Here is a 15,069-nt window from a genome sequence, read left to right as displayed (position 1 = left end):
AAAGGTCATTGTCCCTAAGATTTTAAAGCCCCTCACTCACAAAGGGGTATTTCAAAGATTAAAAAATGTTCATAAATTTTCCAAATGAAATCCTGCCATTCCACAAACTCATTTTAGAAGAAACACTTAAAAAGTCACAGAATCTAATTCCAGCTCCCTTAGGCAAAGGGGTCCCAAGACACAACATTCCTTAAGGCGGTCGTGTGGCTGGAATTTTATAACTTTATTAGGATGCCCACTCCACTCTTTGGCGATATGTATACTTCACTTTCCTTATATTTAACCTAACCCATTGCAAATTTTGCCTACTTTCTAGTTACATCCTTGAGATACAGGATGAGTTTTAGCTCTCATTTTAGCAGTGTTTCTAAGTTGCGCCTTAAAGTTTTGGTCTCATACACAATTTTAAGAAGGCTGCCAAGACTCCAAGGAAGAGGAACTGCAAAATGTCACTATTTCTCTTGCACATTCACAGTCTCCTTTCCGATTTTACAGGAGTGAAACAGCGCTGGCTCAAGGGGCCTGCCCTGTAAGCCCCGGCTGAGCCCCCAGTACACGCTGCCGGCCGAGCAGGGGCTGCTCCCGCACAGAGCCCCGCATGGCGGAATCTGTCTTTTCTCCTGAGCTGTCAGCTCTGTGAGGTCAAGAGATTTGTTCCTTCTATTAATTATGTCCTTAGGAGGGTGCCTGCATCAGAGTATGTGACAAATGTGTTGTATATTGAAAAGAAATGACTAAAAACACAAATGTGTGACTGATTCATACACACTGATTGTATTTGAATGACTGAATTCACCGAATACAGACATAAATAAACTGGAATCTGTCCACCATGAAGATACCATCCAGTATTCAAATCTCTATTTTTAAAATGTAATGCTTCAACAGCCTCAGAATTCTTTTTTCTTTCCCCTGCTTCTCTTTTGGGACCAGTTCAATGGTTCTCGGTGCCCTGGGAGAACAGGTCATCCCAGGGCACAATGCCTTGCTTGGTCCCTGTCTTCAGGTTTCTCATTAAACTATGGGACACAGCCTGAAGTCCACAGACAGCCACAGAACTATGACACATACACAACCCAGCCAACAGGTGGCTTCTCAGGGGCACACTGTTGATATTGTTCAATGCGGAAGAAGCTTTCATGATGGCAGCCTCTCCTACCCCCTGAGGTGACTGACACGGACATCTGCCAACCCTGTCTGGCAGGTCACTTCTCAGAGGAAGGCTCCTGGATCTCTAGGATACGATCCAGGTCAGGGGACATCTGTTTGTCCCTCAGGCAAAATGGATATTTGTCTCAGGGGGTGATTTCATTTTGATCCACTTTTGAGTATAATAGCTGAGGGTGATTTTGTATCTGCATGAGAAAAATTACTGAAGGCAGAAGAGCAAGCCTACAAGCAGTACTGTGGCCAGGGCCAGACAATGGGAGGGACCAGAGATGAGTGACCAGGAGGATCCTCAAAGGGAGGAGGGTGCCAAGGGCAACCTGAGAGGCCTGGCCGAGAAAACACAGCAGGACTCAGAAGCAGTGGAATATGCACTTGAGAGAATGAAAAGTTGATTCAGAAATGGTTCTGTAACACCTGGGGTGCTTTACACTAAATAAACAAGAGTTTACGATTAGTTCAAAAACTCTCTAATTGAATGCATATCCTAGACTTTTTTTTTTTGCCTAAAATGACGATAATCCCTTGAAGTAGAGCAATTAGTCCTTTTAGTCAGTGGTTATGATGAGCCAATTTCACAATGATCTATTTTACTTTTAAACTGCATAACTGCAGAAGATAGCCTGCTGTTTCAGTGATTTCATTAGCAACTCCTACTGGAAGGAAGCCAAGCTCCTCAGACGCCCCCCCACCCCACGTCCAAGTCCCTACACGTTCCTAGCAACAGCTGACCCTAATTAAACATCATTAGGCAGCCCTAGGAGCGCCAGTCCCGTGACCTCAGCTTGAGGCAGTGCACAAGCATCGCCCAGGAACAAACCCTCCGCTTGAGATCTAAACAAGTTTCTGGGTTCTGGTCGGTGCCATGCTTTATGGGAGGTGACATAAGCAGTTGCAAGACCATTTGGTCATGGATTTGATGACACAGGCACTATCAAAGGCCATGTGCAACTGCAGTACGATGCAGTAATAGAACTAAGCTTAGTACAAATAGCAATGGATACATGGAAATTCTCCGTTACCTTGTCTTGGGCTGTTGGTGTTAACTATGCATATATAGGTGACCAGCATGCTTCTGAAACGTCTTCTCTTTTTTATATGTGTGTATAGTATATATACACATATATGTATACAAACAAATGCATTTCTGTGAGGAGGTGGGCTAGTGTAGGCAGAGTATTTTTAACATGACTTATAAGCAGCAGCGTTTATAAGTTTATTAGGTCAGCATTATCGATCTCTGGAAAGTGGGACGAGGACACCACAAACACAGAAGAACACTTCGCTTTGCATGGGCTACTCACCTATATGGTCTTGGAACTTTTTATAAAAAGCAGGTTCTGCTTTTATAATTTCAAAAAATCTAAATATTTTAAATAGAGGTGACATGGAAAAAATCCAGCTGCTGCCCCACGTTCTCCAAGACATGGACATTTTGAGAATCTAATACATACGTTTCAGAAATCCTCCAGCAAAGAGACTGTTACTGGGTCTACATGAAAATTAACTACCTTTTAAGCATCTTTCCATGCAATTGGACCTGCCTAAACATTAAAGCCAGCTCCGATGCACAGATGGGGGCATCTGGGGATGCGAGGCTTCCCATCAGTCATCACTGACCTCACAACTGGGCTCGCAAGCTAACTTCTCTTTCAAAAATTGCATCTGTTTTAGTTTGTAACTTCTAGAGAGGTAACCAGCACTCACAAAGCGAAATTCCCAGCCGTGGTGTTTATTTCCTCCTTGGCTCCTGTGCTGTATCATGTCCTTGAACGTGATAAAGCACAGCTTCACTGGGTTCTATTTCATTAATGGTGTAAAACTGGAATAGAAGGTTTCAAAAAAAATGACTGCCTTTAAGGTTATATCATGTTGTCTTTTCATAAGGCTCCATTTCTCATGGCTCTATCGGTCTGATCTAAAAACGGTATCCCAAAGCAGACAGGGCGCAGACGCAGAGGGGGCTCCTCGGAGCCAGACACAGAGGCCTGGCAGCTGAGCCAGCCACTCTGTGCCGGTTTCAGTAGGTTTCTTAGAAAATGGCATTTCTACAGGTATATCGTTTTATGTCTTTTAAAGGAAAGTTATGTGGGCTTTCAGACTGGGGCCAGGCTAGTTGCTTCTGCACTTCTTGAGGTGCTATCTGCCTAAGCTGATTTCAGAGCTGAAAACTCCTGCAGCATATGACCGGAGCGCTTTCTAAAGGCCAGGACTGTCACATGTAATGATCAGTTAAAAAAATAAAATGCTCCAGGGAGTAGATGTAATGTAGAAGCCATTACCTGTGTAACTGTTTTTGCTCATTTTTGACTTTTTGTTTTTGGAAAGCCCAAATCCTGGGGGTGTTTGCTTTTTTCAGAGATATTTGCCTTGGTCCTACATCGTTCTCCACCAGTAACGTAGGACTCCGCCCTGGCTGGCGTGGCTCAGTGCACTGAGTGCCGGTTTGCAAACCAAAAGGCCGCTGGTTCAATTCCCAGTCAGGGCACATGCCTGGGTTACCCGGCCAGGTCCTTGATAGGGGGCACACAAGAGGCAGCCACACACTGATGTTTCTCTCCCTCTCCTCCTCCCTCTGTTCCCCTCTGTCTAAAAATAAATAAATAAAACCTTAAAAAATAACATAGGATTCTATTACTATTTTTGGGGAGGTGGGTTGAACAATTTCCAAATGTTCCAAGACCCCTACAGCAGTCAGTATGTCATCTATTTTCATTGCAGAGATTTACTCGTGACTTCCATCGGAGCTATTGGAATTGGCCCTGGGCCACCTGTACCCTAAATTTTCTCTGAGCTGCTTTGAAGCATCACAGAGAAATATGAGATGGGAGGTGATGAAAATAGTCCTTCATCCCAGCAGTGGCGTCTGGGTAGCTGGCCATGCGGCTAAACGTTTGGCTTAATCTAGGGAATGGAAGGCACCATTTAAAGCCAGCTTTCAGTCTGTTTTAAGGATTATATTTCTGTCATCACAACATCTCCTTGACGGTTCCACCAATTGAAAACTCCCAGCAGAAGCCCAGTGATTAAATTCACCAACAGCATATTTTTTTCCAGCTTCTGGAACCAATCTAGTGCAGTCCCTCCTCCCCTCACCATAAAACCCCAACGATAGTTCCATTTCTAAGAGCGATCTATGGAAATAGATTATTCACATCCAACCCTTCCTCCCACAGCTGAAAATAATGCCAGCCATTGATTTTGAGACGACTCAGGAGAGACTCAACCCCCATCCACTGAGTGGCGATTCCTAGGGAATAGTATATCATATCTGTGCTTTCAAGGTGATATGTGATCAAAACGTGATTCAGATAAGCGGCATGTCACCACGTGAAATTCAATGGAGAGAAACAATAGTTTATGCTGACATGCAGAAACAGTAAGGAAGCATGTTGCTTGTGTCTACGAGCAAAGTGGAGAAGAGCTCTGAAAACAGACGTTTAATTCAAAGCAAACCCCTTGGTCACCACATTCATTTCTGACTCACACGCAAGTCAAGTAGACATTGTCGCCAAAAGTTAGAAGACTTTTCCCCCCTAAGATTGTAATGATCACTGAGTCCCTAAGAGAGGCACCTGTGAGTACCAATTGCTCTGAGGCAGGATTAGGAGTTACCACTCCACTGCCAGAGAGACATTCCTGGCTGGGCTCCCACAGTGGTTTGCACTAAGAACTTTCTGATAGAAGAAAATAGAGAAAATAATATATCAGATTCCCCTGCACATGTAAAATGGGGCTATAGTGTTGCCAGGACCTGACAAGTAACTAGGTGAGGCATCCATCAGAAAGGGCCACGCATCCTGAATATCGGCAGTGAAACTCACGCAGCAAGCCTTTGTCCTTGGGACAAGACGTACTTGGGCTAACGAAAACCAAAACTTAGAAGGAAAATCTAAAACCGGCCCCCTCCCGCTCACTGCTGTACCCAAGAGTCTGTATTTATTAGCCTCTGTGCAAAATTCCAGGGACTGTTTTTGTACTTAAGTGAGTTTCTTTGACATATGTTGCTACTTTTGCTTCTGCTGTTGTATTTCAAGTCCATTTGCCTGCTTTCCATTATCACTCAGAAAAGTTTAGAAGTCAGCACTGGCGTAGAGCTCCATTTCCTGTAACCGCAGTTCCCGCACGTGGTTTTCTGCTCTGCCGTGGAAACGGCACTTAGAGCTGAGCGCTTCTGCAAACCAGCCTCAGGCCTTTGCTTAACCCATTGCTCATCTCTGTATCACAGCAAAAGGCAAAGATGGCTACATAGGCAGTACGGAGCTGTACAAACAGCCCAAGCTGAATCCGACCTTTGTGGCCACCGGCGACAGCCCCACAACCAGGGCTAACCCCTGGGTTACCTCTCTGAGGTCCCTCTGAGAACAGGCGACTCCCATGCCACCTGACCATACCTCAGAGGTACAATACAGAAGTTGACATTACCAGTGTGGCACCTCCCAGCTCCTAGGTGATGGAAAGGGACTGGGGAGGGAGGAGAGACATGCAAAAAACGTCACTAATTGTCCTGGTATATTTAGTGTTGGAAATGGAAGTGATTTAACAGTTCAATTTCTGCAGGGCATCCAGAGGGTTTTCAAAGATCTTCAGACAGCCTTGTGGTCTTCAAAGACTGAAGTTAAAGAGAAGAGATTGTGTCGCATCTTTTCAAAGGATGGGTGGTCACAGGAAAATGGTGTGGTGTAGGGGAAGGTGAATGCCTAGCAGGAGAAGGGAGCAGTGCCTTTTATACGAACATCCTTTGACTCTTTAACATAAATGATATGGGTGGACACAGAAGTTCATGCTACTTGCTGGAAGCGATAAGGATCGAATATTGCGGAACTCGTGTTCCACAAATCTCCAGGTATCCTGCCTCATCCTTTGCGGGCTATCCTATTTGGTTGCACATCTCGGTAGCCCTTAAAAACTGGTGGCGCAATCTCAGATAGACTCTTGCAGGAGAGAGATGGATTTATGGATTCCATCAGCTTCTTCCAGGGGAGCTGCCCGATCGCCAGGAGGGCACAGGTGATACGCTCGCTCAGGTTCTCTTTGCCCGTCTCCCAGGGTCAAACAGTAGTTTCCAGGTCTTCATGGCCAATGATCTTATAGTTCTGCCGGCTTTCTAGGTAAGCAGCCAATTCAGGGTCCCCAGCCTGCTGAGCTCTTTCTTGAGGTGTCTTCCCCTGTGGGTAAAAGTGAAAAGGAAAGAAACACAAACACTTAGGGTGAATTTTTTTTTAATCCACAGAAACAGAGATACTCAAAGACTATTCACTGAGAAGGGTCTTTCCGTGTTTACGGCTTTAGAGTTCAGGAGACGCCTTCGAATCTACTAATAGCAGCATTCCCCCGGGGCATGCCAGGTGGGCGAGTGCAGGAGAGAGAGACTTTTGACAGGTGGGGTTTTCCTCTATGGAAACCGAGTCTGGGTACACAGCAGGAAATGGTAGCACAGTGGGTGTGGGAACTCAGATCCGTTTTGGAAGAAGGTGGCTAGAAATCTGTGAGTAGATAAATAAGGAAGCAGGCGTTCAATTTCTAGTTTGGGAGTCTTTCTGTTACACTCCGTCTGGGAAGCAACAAGCAGATGCTGAGAGAACGGGTCGGTCATAACAATCTGAAAAGGTTTCTTGGCAGGTTTCAAAGACTTCAGTTACATTCTCCTCAGTTTAGAACATTCTTCTCAGTTTAGAACGTTCTCATCACTCCGAAAAGTGAGTTAACTTCTGACTAGAAAAGTGATGGATGTTGGTCAAAGAAATCTTGGGAAGCAGAAAAGCATAAAGAAGAAAATTAAAATATAATCCACTATACTAAGATAGCCATTGTTAACCTTCTATGGAGTAGCTAATTTTCTTTCTACCTCCACACATAATAATTTTGATCAAAGTAAAACCATGCTTTGTTTATAAGCTGTCATATAACATGCTTTTTCACTTAATACATCAAGCTTTTTTGTCATTAAATGCTCTTCTGCATTATATAATGTCTTGTAGCCTATTCTAATATTATATGTATATTTGTATGTGCACACACAGAGGCATGCACACGTGATGTTTTTGAAATGAGGCCCATGAACAGAAATCAGCAATAAAAGGAGGGAAGATTTTTTTCTTCTGAATGCTTACGGATATTACTTAACACCCCTTCAAACCTTTCATTTTTGTTTGGTAACATAGTTTGTCTATTTAAATAAGTGATAGTGGGTTCTCAGGAAAGGAGAAAGGCTTGATCATTGTACTAAAAAAAAGAGCTCAGTATATCCCTTTCCCCTCTGGTTGCTGTCAATCTATTTCTTGTTTCCATGCTTCTGGTTCTATTTTGCTTCTTTATTTGTTTTGTACATTAGGTTCCTTTTGTAGGTGAGATCATATGATATTTGTCTTTCACCACCTGGCTTATTTTATTCAGCACAATGCTCTCCAGTTCCATCCATGCTGTCTTGAAGGGTAGGAGCTCCTTCTTTCTTTCTGCTGCATAGAATTCCATTGTGTAAATATACCATAGTTTGTTGATCCACTCATTTACCGAGGGGCACTTAGGTTGCTTCCAGTACTTGGCTATTATAAACTGTGCTGCTATGAACACCGGGGTGCACAGGTTCTTTTGAATGGAACATGTATAAAGGACCCATGGACAGAGCCAAAGGAGGGTAGGATTGAGGGTGGGAGGTGGGGGCGGGTGGGGCAGGGGAAGTGGTGGTGGGAAAATGGAGACAACTGTACATGAACAATAATAAAATAAACAAATGAACAAAAATAAAACAAAAAGAGCTCTGTGTACAAATGCACAAAAGATGACAGTGTCCTCTACCACAGCTCAGCTGTCCTGCTGGGCCGTGTCCACCTCAGTAATTCTGTTCCTGGTGGCCTCCAGCGGTACGTAAGGCAGAGGACCAAAAGGGAATAACACTGGCTCTGGGCTCTTTCTAAAATTTTATTTTCATTGGGATTTAACATTTATCTACCAGCTTAAAGTTACTATAGTAATTTTATTCAACTTCTTTAAAGAATTAGTAGACTCTCTTGTCTTTACTTCAATATTAATGAGGTTGGAATTCCTATAGCTTCCGAATATCCAGGGAGATGGACCAGGGTGGGATTTTGAGATGATTTTAAAGGAACTGTTCTCTATGAAGAGACAGTCTCAAGATATTGCTTCTCTCCCCTCAACGCCCCCCCCCCAATTCCAGAAGATTCAGTCCTAATGATCATATCTGACGGTTTCACCTAGCATCAAATTATAAAATGGAAAAACAAAGGACCCCTGAAAAGGATGAAGCGTGACTATGGTACTTCATATGGTTAGATCTGCAGAACATAATATCGGGTGAAAAGTTATACAATAGCATGTATGTTATGACTAAGAAAAATGAGCAAGAAAAACAGATGCAACCACAAAAATAATAACGTTGCCTGTGTTTTGGAAAAGAGCACACATGTACAGAACACAGAATAGGAAGAAATCTCAAGGAACACTGTGCCCATTAATCTGACACAAAAACTTAGAAAGGAAAACAAAAGAGCACTCTGCTCAGGGGCTCAGTCTCCCGCCCAGTCTTTTGTATATCTTTTTATTTCCTGTTGCCTCTCACTTTTTTTTATTATGTGGGTTGAGTGTGAGATAAGTCTTTTGTGTGGTGAACAGGCAACTGCCCTGCTGAGGGCTGTGTGGCCCCAGCGAGGCGGGATCTACCTGGGATCCCGGCTCCCCTGGTCCCGCCTACACGGCTTGTGTTTCTCATGGAGGTTTCTCATCATCGCATCTGAGGGCAAATATTAGCTGGGAAGAGTATCACATTGAGTAATGACCTGCCATTTGGAACTGCATCCCCAATTAGCTAACCAGACAGGTAACGGGCCAGCTTGGTGTGCCTGAAGCGTAGGGAGGTGGCCGGGGACCTCAATCAGCAAGCAAGGGCCTGGGAGGTCACGGAGGAAGTGGAGAATTCCGCGCTGTGTCACGGGACTGCCACAGACAGGAAAGAGGGCCACACAAGCAAGGAATGTTTCCCAACACACGCTGTGGTGTGAGGGAACCCCAGGGAAAGGAAGTGCACATAAATAGATACTCAACAGTTACGTTAGGCTAATGGGACTTAAGCCTTTATTAGGCTTCTAAGTCACTGCTCTGTTCCTTGGCTGCATTCACTGGCCCCAAACTTACATTACTCACTACCTGCTGAATGAAGTCCTCCTCCACCTCTCTCTCCTCTTCCCTCCCCACCCTCGCCAATTAAGTGGCTTGTGTTTTCTTAGAGTCTCCCCAGGGTGCTGGAAAATTCCCAGAGCTGACCAGGCTTGCCGGGGGTTGACCTGTGGCAGCTCTGCTCTCTGCCATGGGCTGCAGTCCTAGGCCAGTCCTAGAAAGCTGTAACACGGCCTTTGCTCTGGCGTTCCACCCTTCCCTTGGGTGCTGTCTATGAACCGGAACCACTCTTGGAGCAGCTTGACCTCGCACCCTGGAAGCAGTTGGAAGCCTCTTTGACACCCTGATAGTCACACAAACCACAGATTTCAAGCTATACTGGATTAAGCAGATGACAGAGAAACCCCAGTCTTTTTGGAGGCCAGACCAATGTCTTCGAACATGATCCTGACCCCTCTCCTGGGGCTTTGAACCTTACTTCCCCACTATTCGGCTTATAAAGCCCCATAGGCGAGCACACACCCTCCCTTTGTGATTATACATTTAAACTGCAGTTTCTCTAAATGAAGCACTTTATTTTTTCCTCCTTTTTCCTGGGCCCCGGCACTCCCAGGAGCACAGAAAGGATGCCTTGGCTGCGGGCACAAGCAAAGGCGACGGGGCCTGCGATCTGGGCCCACGGGTGGATGTTTGCACTCGCTCATCAAGTTACCTTGGAGTCCGTCTTTCTCAGAGATGCTCCCGCGTCCACCAGGAGCTGGCACACGGCCCGGTTCCGCTGGCAGGCAGCCTTGTGCAGCGCGGTCTCACCCCTAAATCAAAGACGACATGGAAACCACCCATAAAGGGGGCTGGGGGGGGCGAGGGAGGGTGGAGGGTGCAGGGAGGGGTGAGGAGCACCCTACCCCTGCTGATGATGCTCTGTGCTCCTCGACCTTGGCAGCAGGCAGGGCCCATGTGGGGGGAAGTGGGGGAGGGGTGGCCAGGAATGTCTGGAGTTTGTCATCAAGAAACCACAGTATCTGACTCCAGCCTCTTATTTAAACAGTGTTGGTTAATTAGGACGGGTGATGTTGTCTTCAACTACTAATGTTTGGTTTAGGTAAGATTACGTGGCACCATTAGCTAGACTGGTGTGTGTGGATGTGTCTGGGCACTGCTCAGCCACTGTCTCCATGGATACATTTGGGCAGAGTGTGGAGGACCGCAGATGGAGCACATGAGGAGCAGCGATGGAGCAGCGATGGGGAACCACGGCCCTCAGACCCATCACACGGTGCCTGGCGGACCGCCACCTGGCCCTTGGAGGAATTACTCCTGGGAACTCATCTTCAAAGGCCCAGGCCAGCCCTCGTGCTGGCCTACCTACTGGTTCCACACCAGGGGCAGGTGGAAGGGACGGGGCAGCCACAGAGTTTCAGGAGGCACAGTGAGACATGGGCAGAGCTCAGGAACCAGACCGGAGCCGTCCCCAATGGGTGGCAGGCCCCAGGCCAGCCGCTCAGTGTGGAAGTGGGTGAGGACAAGCGGCTATTTCTGCCCCTCTGACAGGCACAGAGGAGGAGGATCTTCCCATTCAGAATCCAACACTGAAAAGACACTTAAAGCCAAAGTGTTTTGTTGAAAATCAAACATAGACCTGACAGAAGGCCAACTGGGGTAAGTGACAACCTTGCTGGTGGGCTGTACGGTGGGAGGACAAGCTCCAAGCAGCAACGGCCAGTTTCTTCCATGCCTGGTAACTCATGGCACTCCCCCTCCCCACTGTCCTTCATTCTGCTCATTGCTGCTTTCCCTCCCCCATACCTCCTTCCACTCCCTGCTCCAGCCCACTCCTCCCCACCCAGGCTTTATCCCTTTTTGAATTTCCTTGGAGTTCTCTGGTGGCTCTCTCTAGTTTTTTCAAGTTAGATGTTGAGCCTTTATGCGTTCTTCTTTGGGGAGTAGCAGCAGATTTGTTGTGCTGGGTACAAGGTGGGGACAGCTGAGAACAGACATCAGTTTGGGGATCACCCCAGAGAGGGGGACTTTTTCCCCAGCATCCCTCATCCGAACCTCAGAACATGGGAACGATGGGCGTTACCATCATCTCATTTCTCCAGAGGCTGTGTTATAGACATTGTTCCATTCTAGACTCAGCAAAGAGGTTTCACAACATGCAAAGATGGCTCAGAGCACCAGGGCTTAATTTTCCCACAAGCCTCAGTTAAGAAAGAGTAAAAAAGAGAGGGGTAAATGTATTTGTTTAGACTTCTCCACAGTCCAAAATGCATGAGTGCAGACGTCTCTAAATGATGAATGGCAATAACTACACACACAGCCATTATGACACTTACCATCAATTCTTATTGGGTAATTTTTGATTTAGAAGATTAGCCCTGCACAGTTATAAATACAGTGGAAAGTGGACTCTGTCGCCAACAGGGAAATTTTCTACTGCACGCCCTAGACACTGCATTCTTTTCCTAGATGTGCTCTGAAGAACAGTCTAGACTATGTAATGAAAAGCAACACTCACGTTTCGCTGTCTGCCATATCCAATAACTCGGAGGGTCCTAAACAAGAGGAAAGCAAGATGCCCATCAAAAAGAAGTTCGAAAACTAACCATTAACAAATAAATCTATACTCACAGAACTGAAATGCCTGGGAAATGCCTGGGAATGCCATAAGAGAGAGCATTTGTAATAAAACCTCCTCCTCCCTCCCTCTGAAAAGAAAGAATCCCTCTCCCTCCTCTCCATCAGTCTCCCAATCGCCACCAGCCACTGTGTGCAGAAAAGGAGCTGCAAAAGCCTTCAAGAAGCTCTCAGTTAAGTTGAAGAAATAACATCAATTGCAATAGAACAGGTGAGCAATAATCAGGTGGCTGCCTGGGGAGAAAAGGGACAATCAAATGGGCCTTCAGGACTGTTTCCCACTCTCCATGGGCAGGTGGTTTGGGAGGGGGTCTTATGCAATATAATGATAAAGCTGCAAGAGACAATAGATACCACACAGTCCAATATCCTTATTTTAGAAAGAGGGTACAATTCAATTTTTTCACAAAATTCCCCTTCCAAGACCTGGAGGAAATATTATACATAAACATCAAATGATAGCTGCTTCATTAGGAATTGAAATGTTCTATGAGTTTGCACATTCACAGTGTCTTAAATGTTCACTAGTTTGTGCATTCTGTCTGCACACACTGCTTGGAATGCCCCCCTTCCCCATTTCTGCACCATGACCTCCCTCCCCTTCCTGACCCTCCATCAGTCCCCTACCCTATGAAGCCTGCAGCTATCAGCTGAGACCACTTCCTTCATGAAGCCTACTATGAACCCACTCCAAACACTGCACTCAATGTCCCGCCTCACTCTGTCTATTAGCCCTATGTCCAACAATTGGGAAATTGATATTATGTATCCAAATTGAGACCATCCCAAATAAGAAGGGATAATCACCTTACCAATCATGACATTTAAACCATATTAAAATCACCTACTGATTTCTCTGTTCACAATTAGATTCTTGTAAACCTCTTAAGGTGGTAGCCTATGACTTGCCCATCAACGTGTCCTTCCTTGGTGCCTGGCATGGCACCTGCTGCCAAGAGGATGTGGACATGTTTGTTTCAATGAATGAGTCAAATGTACTTGGGAGTGCCAATCACGGTTCTAGGTATTGAACATTTTAGTCCTTAGAAATACGATGGTGTTGATTTGTTCTCTATGTTGTTGGATATCATTATCATTGAAAATTTACTTATGTGACTACTTATTATATCACTGGAAAAAAGAGAACAAGAGGTGAGGACCCTTCAACCATGAAAGTCATTGGTCAGGGAGATGACAGGTGTTATGGGACCTTCACAATTCTCCTGGTCACCCGAGAGCTAAATTGGCCTCCTTGCCTGCCCTCTTTCACATGCACTGGTGGTCAAGGCCACTGGTGGCCAAGGCCAGCCAAACCTTCCCCCACGATGTCTATCCTACTTGTCCTATTTCACGAACAGGCCTCCTAATAGGTCTCTGGCTAGAACACAATTAGCATGAAGAAACTGTTACTGAGAAGAATAAAAAGGTCTCGTGTCATTTAGATTTCCAGGTTCCCAGTTCACCATATGGATCGCTTACATCCAAGTATTTAAATATTGACATTCACAGTCTTCCCTTGGAAGTACCTTCCCTCAGTTTGTTCCTGAGGTTCCATTTTTTTACATAAGCCAAGGCAGCAACTTCTCTGTCATCCGCGTATTTCTCAGGCTCTCCCTGCTCTAAGGGACAGCCTGTTTCCTCCACTGTCCCTACTGAGGACAGCCTTGTCATCTAGCTTCATACCTACACCATACATGTTGTCCAAGGTCTACTCTCTGACAAGGTCCTCTGCAAAGACCACCTTAGACAGAGGAATTTATCCCCTCTCTGAACTTCCATAAAGCTTATTTGGTTCTACCCTTGACCCATCTCTTTGATGTTTGGTTGTATGTCTTGTCCCCTTAATTGATTCTAAATCACTTGAACATAAGAATACTTTTATTTTTTACATCCCTTGAGGATCCACCCTACTTTCAACAAAGAGTTAAGTCATTCATTTCTGTTCCACAATCCTGTGGTTTTAAGGAAACATGAATAATAATCCCCTCCACCCCCACACACGCACAGAAGTACAAAGCTGTATAGTGCAGTGGTTAGGAGTGAGGTTTCTAGAGCTGAACTTCCTTCATTTAAAATTCCAGCTCTATTTGCCACTTACTAGGTCTTGGGCAAGTTCATCATACCTCTCAGACCCATGATCGTCACATAGATAAAGTAAGACTGCTTTCCTTTACTGCACAGGAGTGCAGTAAGGTTTTGCAAGTTAATACAGGTTATATGCTTAACACAGCCGGCTACTACCCACAAGGCCTGAATTTTAGATGTTTGAAGTGTCTTATTCTCTGACATAACCCAGCAGGTCATCCCGAGTCACGAAGCTGGAACATCAGTGAAGGAAGGAGGTATCAGAGGTAGGCCGCTTCCCCACTGGCTGATTTGAATTACATGTCCTGAGGACCAAGTGTTCCAAGTCTATTCAACTGCCCACAGGACATTTTCAATGAGGTCAGGAGCAAGTAGACTTACACCGTCCAATGGTCCTTTTAAAGAGCTGTCACCTTCGGCAAACCTTTCAAGCCATTTATGTTGAAAGGACTTGTATGAATGCAAGCAGCTTAGCCCTGACATTACTGCTGGTTGCATGGGTACTTGGGCCCAGCCCATTTCCTCCCTCACTCCGCACTCAGAGCTGGGTCCATGGACTCCAGGGTCCATAGACTCTAGGGTCCAAGCTTCCATGCAGGTGAGAGGACACTGAGCAAGTTCACCTGTGCTAAAATGGCAACTGTTTGACACTCTGCAAATGGGGACAAGGAAGAGAAAGGACCTTGTTCCTCACATTCTGGTGAGAATCACTCTGCATGTGGCCGACCCGGCGTGATTGTGGAGCTGGTTACCCCACTGCGGACTAAGTAGGCTGGTTTGAAACTGCCGGGCACTTTCCCTTTTTCCACTTCATCTTCTGCAGCCGACAGAGGTGCTAGAAAGACTGAGGCTCAAACCAGGCATGCTTGCTCTTAATGAGCATCTCAGCAAACTCCAGTCGGAGGTTTGGGGAATGGCTCTGCAATGCTGGACTTCATTGTGAACACCGGTGGGTGAATAGCCGGAGATGAATAGGGAAGGGGGGCTGCTGGCTGATTATAGACAGGAGCGGTGAGCTAGTTTGAATAGTGGAGGTACATTTTCAAA

At 45.7% G+C, this 15,069-nt stretch overlaps 1 protein-coding gene across 1 annotated transcript in view; it reads right to left on the bottom strand.

Annotated features, from left to right (window-relative positions):
- Positions 1-4,592: 4,592 nt before the first annotated feature.
- DGKI (diacylglycerol kinase iota) overlaps positions 4,593-15,069 on the bottom strand; it is a 309,526-nt gene continuing 299,049 nt past the window's right edge. The window contains exons 32-34 of the mRNA XM_053657112.1: positions 11,819-11,855; positions 10,013-10,112; positions 4,593-6,335 (exon numbers count right to left, since the gene is read on the bottom strand). Of these exons, the coding sequence (XP_053513087.1) occupies positions 6,219-6,335; positions 10,013-10,112; positions 11,819-11,855 (254 nt within the window). The 3' untranslated portion in view covers positions 4,593-6,218. The remainder of the gene's footprint in view (positions 6,336-10,012; positions 10,113-11,818; positions 11,856-15,069) is intronic.

Source organism: Artibeus jamaicensis, unplaced genomic scaffold (genome assembly GCF_021234435.1).
Source record: "Artibeus jamaicensis isolate MK-2021 breed Jamaican fruit bat unplaced genomic scaffold, CSHL_Jam_final scaffold_3307, whole genome shotgun sequence".
NCBI lineage: Eukaryota > Metazoa > Chordata > Mammalia > Chiroptera > Phyllostomidae > Artibeus > Artibeus jamaicensis.
This window is presented reverse-complemented; position numbering and strand designations above follow the sequence as displayed.